We start from the raw sequence: 12,135 nt of genomic DNA on the forward strand, positions 1-12,135 counted from the left end.
TACGAGGGATTGACCTATTCGAAATGCAGCTCTTTGGCACAAAGACATGAATATCTGTCCTTTAACAATTTATTTAGATAATTTTCTCCTGATATTTATTTTCTTGCAGATGAAATACTTCTTTTTCTATTTAATATTGCAGTAGTCCAAATTAAGGAGGGTTACTGCTCATATAGTCGCTTGGATCAATTTTAAGTGCAAGATCTGCTTAGAAAATTTGTTTCCTTTATTTTGGTGAATTGAGAATTTGTTTCTTGGAACTTGTACAGTCTTTTCTTTCTCCTTCATTAACATGCCAATCTGCTGTGCCATTTCGTCCTACCAGTCAATGAACTGATCTAGCCAATTCCAGCAGCCTCAGCAAGCCAAATTAACTGCATAAATCCCCTCTGTCAAAATTGATGAAATTTGCTTTTGAAAGATCTATATATGATGAAAGTCTCGACTCGAAAGTGAAAGCAATCAAAACATAGATAGCTTGATTGTTTTCTTATCTGATTTTTTTTTTTTTAGTATTAATTTCTATCTTATTTATGTAAGTTTGGAATTGATGTAGCTGTTGTTGATCTCCTGCATGACTGTTTACAGACAAATATACGTTGGCTGTTGTGACTTCCCTTCAAAATGGTTAATAAGTTGACGAGGTCAAGCTGCCAACACTTTTGGCCACCAAGTAATTTATAATTTGGTGTTTCCATTGGTGAAGTTGTAGCCTCAAACACAAGTAATTTATATTTCGGTCACGTGCACGTCACGTGCTAGGCATGATTGTTGTCGAAGGCCCCGTCAAAAGCACGCATGCCTTCCGTTCCGTTGCAATCATCACCGTCCCCATCACCGTTATTACCCTTCGAACACGATTCCTTTCCTCTTCTTCGTACTTGTAAAATATTCGGAGGGGAAAACAAAAGCACTCGCTACAAAACTTTCCCTTCTTTTTCTTTTCCCTTTTCCGCTTCTGCTCAAAACCGCGTTAGGGATAGAGAGCGAAGGATCCAAGAAATCCCCAGCCCTACGGTACTCCATCTCTCTCTCTCTCTCTCCCCCTCCCCCCTACGTCCACCACAACCCCCCCCGGCTGCCCTTGTCACCTTTGATCTCTATCTCCTCCTCTCTTCTTCTGTCGTTCTGATCTATTTGGTATTGAAGGGATTAGGTCTACGACTATGGCTTCCAAGCGGATCCTGAAGGAGCTGAAGGATCTCCAGAAAGATCCCCCCACGTCTTGCAGCGCAGGTATCCCAGATTGAAAACCCTCCATTTTGCGGCACTTTTTTCCATGATTCTGCCGGATTGTGAGGTTTTCATTGGTATGAGACCTGGATCTGATCAATCCGTCATTGTGTTCTGATCAAATAGATGTAAATTTTCTGGATTTTGGTGTTCTGTTTTTAGAATATTGTGAAACAAGTGTCTTGGATTTCTGTTTCCCTTCTTTATGGATATAGAATAGGGGCTCGAAGGGCATAACACGATTCTATTTGTTCGGCTATCTAGATTTCTGGCTGGAAACAGATGGTTTTCCATAAGCGAGAAAAGTTCCCTTTTTCTTTCTTTTTTTTGGATTTGAGGGTGCCTTTATCCCGAAAGCCTAGCTGCTTATTGATTCGTATGGTGAGTAGAAGAATAGAAATACAGGGCCCATGTTCAAGGCTCGTTCGGAAGTGTCTATAAGAATCTTTCAAGTGATGTAATTGATACGTTTGGTTTTCTTAGTTTAGTCATTTTAGCTCTTTCTCATGTATGATTGCTGATTTTCTTTTTTGATAAGATGGATCAATCAAATCCTTCTTGTGTAAATACATCCAAAATAATCAGAAAGCAAAATATCCCTAAGGGGGTTAGGGGTCTCTCGTAAGTCAGTCCACATACGCGATCCAGAGTGCTCCATGACAAAAGTAGCTATCCAGTCAACTGCTGTGTTTGCCTCTCATAAAGTGTGCCTAATGGTGAGGTCTGCATAGCCAGACAGCATAGCCACAATATCTTGCAGAAAGGGGTGACTAGTGTCCCCTTGTATACACTTCTGAAGCCAGGTCACAACAGTGGCTGAATCACCTTCAATGAGTAGATGATTGGCATGAAGGGTCCGATGTGCGTGAGTGATCCCAGCCCATGTAGCCTCAATCTCCATAGTAGGAATGGATGGGTCAAAGAGATGACTGCTCTCGGCCGCTACTAGTTTAGAGGCATAGTGACGAATCACAAAACCAGCTTCACCACCCCTGCTTTTGACACCGCTGTCGAAGTGTTCCTTAAGGAACCTCGAAGGAGGGGGCTCCCAGATGATGAATATCCCATGAGTTGTTTCATGAGCTGATTGAGAGTTTCAGGTCTTCAAAGGTCTTGAGATCACATCAATCATCTTAATAGTTAAAGTCAAGGTTGTCTCCAGAATAAATCTCACCGAACATCTCCTAGCCTCAAACATTAGGCTATTTTTGGATAGCCAAATTTGGTGAGCAATATAAGCAGTCCGAATGTCAATCGACCTCAGTGCTCTAGCATCGGCGCTCCATCTCAACAACGCCAAGAACTCTCGATGCAAGGCCCCCTCTTGGGAGGAAAAGCTATATATGCTTGTCGAGTGCCACACCTGTGCCGCTCTCAGACAAAAAAAACATGTTCAATGGTTTTTTCCTTTCTATTACAAATCGGGCAGACTGAATATCCATGCCTCTCATCCTCAGGATAGTTTTGGTCGGAAGCCGCTTTTAAACAACCTTCCAAAGAAAAAGACTGACCTACGGGTGCACTCCAATCCTTCAGATCCATCCAATATCCATCCGCCTTGATGGCTTCCTCTAGAATTGACGATAGAGGTTCGTCGTTATCGCTCTCAACAAACATGAAGATCTTCAAACTCTAACATCCTAAGTACTATGTGCCAGAATCGCTAAGGACTATAGACACTCTGCCAAGATCTCCTTGAATAGTTGGGTCACAGCCACTGAATCCCAGTCTCGACCATCTTGGACAAGCAAATCGTAGACTCTCATAAAGTCCTCAATTTTCATATTAATTGTTGGTGCAGAATTCCGTCGAAGCCGGAGAAGCTGGAGTCGGGATGACCGCGGCTGCTGCCGGGACCTGTAAGGAAAGTCTAAATCAGAGTTGGGGGTGCTCCGACAAGATCCTCCGACGCTCAAGTCAGTACTCTGCTTCAACAGAAATGGAGTGCACGAGGAAAATTTTAGCAGAGTTTTGAGATAGAGTTTAGAGTTTAAGAAATAACGTATCTGGAGGGTCCCTTTTATAGACGGAGGAGCGTAACTGATTGACAGCGACGTCCGTAACCGTCTGGTAGTGGGCCGTTCGTGGCCGTGCAAAGTTTGTTGCGAAGAGTAGTGGCGTCAGAGGGCGGTTCAGAGCCGCGTGGGGTTTGTTGTGGAGAGCGGAGTGGTGTCCGTTGTCGCGACTTACCAGAGAGTGGTGGGGACCACGTGGAATCTATTACAGGGAGTGGAGTGGGGTAGTGGCCATTGTCGCGACTTGTCAGAGAGTTCGAACCTGTTGGCTGAAGCTCGGTTGGGACGTCTGATGGAGCGGAATGACTTTCTGTCCCTGCAATTTGGGAGAAGCTCGGATGTTCCCGAAGTTGTTGATGGGTTAACGGTTGTGGAGTGCCGTTGGTGCTGCAGAAGGGAGTCATCTGCTGTAGAAGCTCGGACAGGAACCGTCTGTTGAAGAAGCCTGGTAGGAGTCCAATTGCTAAAGAAGTCCATCTGAAATTTGCCTGATGTGGAAGCTTGTCTGAAAATTATCCGCAGGAGAAGTCCGGTTTCATGAAGAATCTGGCGGAGGGTCGGCCGGCGGTGAACTTCGGATGGCGTTGGAGAGGTTCGTCCGCTGGAGGAGTCTGGGGATCCTGTGAAAGCTCGTCCGGAATCCATCCGCTATGGAAGTTCGGAAGGAGCCCGGTACTTGCAGAAGGCTGAAAGGAGGTCTCTTATTGTAGAGGCTCGATCGAAATCGGTTGTCGTGGGAGCTCGGAGCAGTGACCTGGCCGGTGGAGCCTATCCCATTGTAGAAGCTCGTCTGGGATCCGTCCACTGTAGGAGCTCGGCTGAAGTCTGCCTGTGATGGAATTTCGGAAGAAATTTGTTTACAGTAGAAGCTCGGATGGAATTCGCTTACAGTAGAGGCCCGGAGTAGACCGCTCGCTGTGGGAGTTCGGAGTATACTGTTTGCGGTAGAAGTTCAGAGTAGACTGCTTGCAGTAAAAGTTCGGAGTAGACAGCTTGCGGTAGAAGTTCGTCTGAGATCCGGCTCCCGTAGGAGTCCGGATAAAATCCGGAAGGCGGTCGACCGCTGTAGAAACTTGGATGGAGCTTGGCTACTGCAGAAGCCCTGTTGTTGGGAAAGCTCGGACGTCGACGAAGCCCGAAAGGAGTCCGGAGTAAAGTCGATCGTGGCTGGGAGAAGTCCGGAAGAGATTTAGAGAATAGTTGGTTACTGTAGAAGATCGGTTGATAGTGAAGCCTGGAGGGTGTTTGGAGCGGCCCGGTAGATGAATGGAGAAGCTCATTGTCGGAGAAGTCCGGATGGTCGAGAAAGTTCAGAAAGACGTCACACAAGGTCGAAACTGGAAAAATCTTGGAAGGGTCGGTCTTTTACAAACTTCGGCCGGGGGATATTTTATACCCAACACTAATAAAGATTGGTCAGCAGCTCAACGGCACCTCAGCCACCCGTGGATCGAGTAGGATGTTCACAGACTGACCATCCTCCACCAGCCATCTAGTATGTGAAATGACCTTGGAGGCCCGTGCACAATCTTTTTCCATAGGAAGGAGCACCTCGACTTGTCTGGATCTCCGCTCCTGCATCCTGTGAACTATACCTGGCCCTCATTATCGAGCTCCACCAATTGACGGGGTCGAACAGGAATCGAGCTGCATGCTAAGCAATCAGGGCCTCCCGCTTGGCGATCAGTGACCGGATCCCCAAACCGCCATCTGCCAGTGGCTGACACAGCATCCCAAGCCAGCAAGCGCACACCACCACCTCCAGGTCTCGGGCCCTACAGAAATATTCAAAAATGTTGCTCGATTTTTGCCACCTGGGTCTTTTGGGGATAGTGTTGGACAAGAGATAAACAGGTATAGCATTCATGACTGACCTCACTAAGATAAGTCTGCCCATCATGGAGAGAGCTCTGGCTTGCCACCCCTCCAACCACTCCTGGATTAATTGCTCCATCCCTATGCACTCAATCCTTCTAAGTCGTTAACCTGCCTTGGAAAATCCCAAGTAGAGCAAAATCTTATTGTGCTCCGCAACTCCAAGAACGTCTTTGATCATATGCCGAAGTTGGATCAGTGTCTTCGAGCTGAAATGAATTGCCAATTTGTGAAGATTCACTTTTTAGCCCGAAGATAGATAGTACTCCTCTAGGACCCTCCTGGAGCCAGCAGCATTTCGGACTAAGGCCCAACCCACCAACAAGCAATCATCTGCAAAAACAAGTGCGAGATCGGCTGGGTTCCGAAGCTAGTCAGATTCGATCCCTGAGACGTAGCACGAAGAGCTCACAAAAGGGCATCAACATAAAGAATGAAGAGATATGAGGATAAAGGACAACCTTGCCACAGCCTGGTCGTCGAGCAGTAGTCTGAGGGCGTCCCATTGATCAAAATGACAAAGGCGGGACGGTAGATACACACCATAATCCAACCGATCCAACGCGGATGGAAACCAAACTCCTCCAGGGCTTGCTTTAGAAACCGCTAACTCATGCGATCGTATGCTCGCTCCATGTCTAGCTTGATTACCATAAGATTGCGGCAAGAGGAAGCCCGATAGAGATCATATATAAACTTCTGGGCAATAAGAATATTATCGGAGATGCTTCGGCCACCAACAAATGTCCCTTGCTCAGGGCAAATCCATCGTGCAAGAATCGGCTTCATCCTGCCAACCGTCAGCTTGGCACAAATCTTGTATGATTGCTGATTGAATCAAGATATTAGACTCTGTGAGGAGCAGCTTTGTACAATGTTAATATCACATGTTCAGATATATCCATCTATGGAAAAAATGCATCGCATCCCATTATGCACAGTATCAATGATATCCATTCCTATGGATGCCATTTATTCCCCCAAGAGCTGCAAGTAGACTGATGTGCATAGTTCAGGGCTGGATAGGGAGAGTTTTTTGTATGTTTCTAGTAGGCGACAATCAACCATGGATGTTCAGAGTGTATATGCCTGTTGTTCGATTAGACATGGATGGCCCAACCTCCCTTTTTCTTATGGTTTAATCTATGGTCAAGTTTGAGGAAAATGGATAATGGGGGCACCTTTTCTTACAAAAATGCATCCTAGGAAAAAGTTATGTGGGCGATCCATTTGGAAACACTGCTCATGACGTAGATGGAAAGAGTAGTTTTTTTTTTTGGGAAAATTATATGTTTATGTACGGTTGTTTGTCATTAGGCTGACTTGTCATATGGTGATAAACTTACAGGGTGACATTTAAGTAACTTCCACTTGTCAGATCAAGCTTAAGTCTTATGGATGTCCATCCTCAGTTAGGTTTTACTTTACAGTTTTCATGCATTTGATCACAAATGTAGTGATATGATAGTCCATTTGAATTATGCGATGGGATGCAGCTGGCTCCAAATCTGCCATCTGATCACATATCAAAGTCTATGGACATGATTTCTTTGTATATGATGTGGTCAATTCATAGGAAGATGACTCACTTCTTGCAGCAGATGGTCAGTATGTTTAGAACAAATTGTGATTCTTCTAGGTAGCTGCTTGATGGGAGGTATATTTCAAACTAATGCTCAAAAAAGTCTTCTAGTGTAAAGCAGATTTTTCCATGTACCATGCCTTGTTTGCGGAAATTAAGTGTTGAGGTAAAATCTGCATTGTTTTTTTCCTAATTGAGGCATTATTGTAGGTAAATAACCTTCAGTCTCTCTGAATCTGAGTTATGCTTTTGACATCCTTCGCGTATTATTTTCCTTCCAGACTCTAGCCTAATGTTCATCCTTAGGATTCTGTATCTTTCTTTGTGATCTAAAGTTATTCATGTATTATGTGATTATTTAATTTGTATAAATTCACTCGAACGATTTCATGTAGCATGTCTTTCGCTCCAAATTAGTTTGTGAGGAAAATGAAGATTTTTATAACATTGTAGAAGGATTATAAGGTACTAAAAGTTAGTGGTGCCAATGATACTTGAAATTTCATTTTGCTTATCTCAGGGTAGGAGGGTGAATACTGAAATTCATCTGGACTATAAGATCTGTCCGGATGTTTTGCAGATTAGCATGTGCGCGCGCATGCGCGTGCACACACGCACATATATAAAATGTATTGGGATTCAGGAGCCTCTGCTTGCTTTTGTATCCTATATGATCTTATGGCTTGCTTGAGAGGACCTATTGCTTAGACTTAGTTTGTCTATTTATGTTAAGGTGGATAGTTGCAACTGCATTCTATAATTCTATAAGTTAATCTGCAATGGGGCATGCCTCTGCTATATTAATGTCATGAGGAAACATGACATATTAGTAACCTCATGGTAAAAAAGTTGGGTTTCATATATTCTTTGGTAATTGATGATTTACACACAAAGTGCCACTGTTAGGCAATCTCTGCTGAAATGATGTCTGACACAATGTTTTTCTTTATTCCTTGTGCCCCACTTGAAATCTCTGACATATTTAAAATATAACCAGCAGTTGGCTTGCATTTTCTTCTATTTTTCTTAATCTTGTTTTGTTTATTTAGTCAACTGCTCTAATGTTCCAGGAAGCTTGATGAAAACAAAATAAGCACTTTAAACTCTCTTTCTCCACATGATAAATTCATTGTATTGCGGATTTTTATGGTATGAATTGGCACGCTAATGTTTTTCATGGTTTTGAACATGTTGAAACGTTCATATGCTAGTTTTTCTGTCCAGCATTTTTGCATTTCAACTTTAATGGCCGTGTAAAAATGAGTTCCTAACACCGCTACCCCACAAATGATCAAATGCTTCTGGCTGGATAGGGACTTGCTATTATATTTTACAAACTCAATTGATTTGTGGGTCAGTGTATCAAGTTTTACAATTACGTCATTGTTGTTAATATGGACATGTGTGCAAATAAATTTTCAAAGGAAATCTTTAACTTATATTACGTCTTTTGCATGTATTGGATTTAACAGGCCCTGTGGCTGAAGACATGTTTCATTGGCAAGCAACAATAATGGGCCCACCTGACAGTCCTTATGCAGGTGGAGTCTTTCTAGTTACCATCCATTTCCCTCCAGATTATCCATTTAAGCCACCAAAGGTATTACCACTGCTAACATTTAAAGCATAAACTGGTAATGGAGCTTGTTGATGCCATGTAATACCATGAAATCTTTTGTATTATACTTTCTACCTGTGATGTAACTCTAGCTGTTCAAGGGCTTGAGTTGTCCTCATATATCAAATTATGATCCAGTTGATGTTCTGTTCAATTTAGTATGTGTTGATCTGACATCTTTGATAGATGTGGAATTCATACAGCTCATGGTGGTTGTTGGAACAAAATTACCCTATATTTGCATTCTACTTTATTTGACATGATACTAATTTTGATGTCTGTATTCTTGGGGTGATATTTAGGAGTATAATCTAGCTGAACTTAAGTGAATTAGGCCATACTCAGAGACTCTGCAGCATCATCTAAATCGGGGTTCAAGCCCAATTCTCAAGCTTATACTTGACTACCGCAACTTTGGGCTGAACTTGAGTTTTCTGAACAGGTTGTTCGAGGATTGATGGGACCCTAATTGAGCTATTCTCAGTGTTGTTAAATCTCATTTTAACAACTGTAATGTTTGATTGGCTAGATTTAACAAACGGTAATGTTTGATTGGCTATGAGATATTTTGCCACCATCGAATTTGATATCTAATGTTTGAGCAAAATTTTTCTTTATTTGAAATGGAGGATAATTTTAAGTTTTAGGTTTTTAGAAATAAATAGTAACATTTTAGAAATAAATAGTAACTGAGGTTGCCAGACTATGGATATACACCCTGTAAGTTTAAATATTATTAAAAAGCTTAATCCAGTTGAAAACAAATAAGCTAAATCATCATTACTGTCTGATGTTAAGTTTTGTGAGCACGTCTTTAGCTTCAATCTCAGCTTGTATAATGCACATTAATAGAGTGAGTCCTTGTTCTTGAATTATATGACTAGAAGTCTAGAAGCAAACTATTGGTGCTACTGGATGAGATTCTTTGTAGCAAACTCTTACAACAATTATAACTTGCTTTTTCAGTCACATAATCAATCATTTCTGCTGTCCAGTTAATCTTGTTTGGCTTTATTGTTCACATTTGACATTTGGATTCTACTAAGGGCCAAATATTCTTTTCAAGGTTTCCAATAGCTGTATTGATCTCCATATTTTTTTTATTATCAGAACGGTGTGGTGTTTTTATGATACCTTTACATCCGGCACATATTGAAACTGAAAGGTTCTAAAAAAATCAAAAAATCCATTGGTACCAAGAGGCATGGTACCACCAATATGGAGTGGTACGGATCGGTATTGCTGGTATGGGATGGGTACAGCTATTTCAGTGTCCCAATGAATGTACTCGTGCTGGTTTCGTGCTGGAATAGTATGGCACCTTTCGTACCACCCTGTTTTGGTAGTTTTTGAATTCGTGATTCTCTTCATACAGTTTTTTCCCCGGAACCCTTTTCAAAAGATTGGTTTAAGTTCTCCTAGGTGTAATGAATTTCAATTATCTGGCCCTATAAGCAAATTCGTGCCTGTCTATTCAAGATGGTTGCTCATAGGACATCAGAGTACAACAACTTTTTTTCGAATTTTGTGCATTGTTGTACTCTGATGTCAAAGCACAGCCTCCTTGGTAGTTGCTCGATTTGTGACACTTCATCTGACATGACCCATAAACTACCTGAGTGACAATAACCACTACTTTTTCCTAATATTTACAAAATTCTCTAGCTGCTGTTTGCAAACCATGAACAGTGTCTGCACACAAAATTTGAGTCATCCATCTACTGTTGTCTGCTGTTACAAAGAAGCTGCTCAATAAGATTCCTTCACCTCTTAAATTACGATATCAAGTGGTGCTTGGGGGTGTGGGTGTGTTGAGAACTTGTTGCAATTATTTTTGAAAGAAAGAATTTCTGGTTCAATTGAACAGCATAAAATGCGATTAAATTCAGTTTGAATGGCTATTTAGACGGGTTAATGATGTGACTTCTCCAATGTGTTTTGCAGGTGGCATTCAGGACTAAGGTTTTCCATCCAAATATTAACAGCAATGGAAGCATTTGCCTTGATATCTTAAAGGAGCAATGGAGTCCTGCGCTTACCATTTCCAAGGTTATTCCTTTTTTCCTTGTACAGTCTTTTCCTCAATTTGATGCTCATAACAAGTTCGTTATCTGCAAGGCAATCAAACCAAAACTTTGAACTGTGAGTTCATTGGACTCCATGGCTCTCACGGCATTTAATGCTGTGAAACCCATGTTCCTACACAGCTGCTCCATTTTTTTCACTTTATGGATGCTCCTTCTGTTAATGTGCACTCCCAACTGTTCTTGGAGAACACTGCAGTGCATCAATAATAAGTGGGGGACTGGGAGTGCACATTTAGCATCTCCCAAACATATCATCTTTGCATAATGTTAGGATCACAACTAAGAAATGGTTCACTCTCTTCAATCAGTCGCGCATTTACCCCCATGAGGCTCTACAGTGCTACAAGTACTCTCATATTAGGTAAACGCATCCTACCTAGTTCAGTTTCTTGTAACAAAGGCAGTGCATGCTCCAAAGCTGAGAGTATACAGTCATCCTTGTGCGATGCACGTGCAGTGATCTAGAAACAATAACTCAAGGGCGTTCACTACTTGGGTAAAGTCACCTAATTTAACTACTAGTTTTGGAGAAGTAATTTTTGTTCTGCAATATAGGAAGCTCTCAAGGATAGGCCTAGAATTGATAAGTTAGACATCTCCTGACAAAGTGACTCCTTTCTGTAGCCCACATCAAGAGTTATCAATTGGTTGATCCTAATGATGTTCCGAAATGAGTGCATATTTCATGCATTTATGTTGCCAATTCTCTACATTGCCTATTGTGTCGCTACAAGTACATCTTGTTTAAGCAAATGGGAAGGGGTTTCTTTCGTCCACTTTCAGGTACTGCTGTCAATTTGTTCCCTGTTAACGGATCCAAACCCAGATGATCCATTGGTTCCAGAGATTGCACACATGTACAAAACCGATCGGGCCAAGTATGAGGCGACTGCAAGGAGCTGGACCCAGAAGTATGCAATGGGCTAGCATTGAAGACGGTGGGAGATTGTTGGGGTCATTTGTCTGTCCCTTGTTAATTATATTTGGTTGCTGTATCATCTGTTATATGTAAAATGAAGTTGTCTGCCTTTCTTAACCTACTGGAAGACTAGGAATGAAAGCCTCAACAAGCTCTCCAAAAAGACGAAACATTTGTGTATTTGATTGTTTGCATGAGAATTTGATAACGGACCCTGTAACCTCTCAATCATTCTTGCTTGTTTAGATTTAAGAATTATTAAATCTATATGTGGTTGGTTCAGATAATCTGGGCTTCATGGTCATCCTCATGGGTGGTACTGGTAGGCCAATAAAGGGTTGCGAACACCAATATACCTTGGTGCGGTGCCAATAAGAAATCCTAATATCATGGTTTACGTCCGGTGTGGCGAACTTGCATTTAAATTTTGCTACGTGCAGGCAGTCTTGTTTTAAATATTTATCATTTGTAATTGGTTATGCTCTTGTCCCGTCCGTTCAATTTCTTCTGTGGTTGAGCTACTATAAAGTTTCTGTTTTCTGTTTTTGTTTTCAAAAACTCGGAATATTGTTTATGTTGAAATCTTTGGACGCTTTGGAAGCGAAAACTCATTGCTTCCAAAAACGAACGAAAATAGATGGATGGATGGAGGAGGAGGGGTTACGGGCGAACGTTCTCTCCGACGTGGGATTTCACTAATTTGTAAAGGAACAAAAATATTAATGTGGGATTTTACTAAGTTGTAGAGAAACAAAAATTGGTCTCGGCATTGCAATGGTGGTTGTGCACCGCCTTCAAAGTGGTGA

At 41.9% G+C, this 12,135-nt stretch overlaps 1 protein-coding gene across 2 annotated transcripts; it reads left to right on the forward strand.

Annotated features, from left to right (window-relative positions):
* Nucleotides 1-862: 862 nt before the first annotated feature.
* Nucleotides 863-11,616, forward strand: LOC105039658 (ubiquitin-conjugating enzyme E2 28). 2 transcript variants are annotated; one of them, XM_010915881.4, is made up of 5 exons: nucleotides 863-1,017; nucleotides 1,150-1,236; nucleotides 8,178-8,305; nucleotides 10,268-10,372; nucleotides 11,194-11,616. In XM_010915881.4, the coding sequence occupies exons 2-5, from the start codon at nucleotides 1,167-1,169 to the stop codon at nucleotides 11,335-11,337; spliced, it is 447 nt and encodes a 148-aa protein (XP_010914183.1). In that variant the 5' UTR covers nucleotides 863-1,017; nucleotides 1,150-1,166; the 3' UTR covers nucleotides 11,338-11,616. The 2 variants fall into 2 exon arrangements, with proteins under 2 accessions (XP_010914183.1, XP_010914192.1); XM_010915890.4 differs by having other exon boundaries at nucleotides 878-1,017; nucleotides 1,157-1,236.
* Nucleotides 11,617-12,135: the final 519 nt, after the last annotated feature.

This window comes from Elaeis guineensis, chromosome 2 (assembly GCF_000442705.2).
Source record: "Elaeis guineensis isolate ETL-2024a chromosome 2, EG11, whole genome shotgun sequence".
Lineage (NCBI taxonomy): Eukaryota > Viridiplantae > Streptophyta > Magnoliopsida > Arecales > Arecaceae > Elaeis > Elaeis guineensis.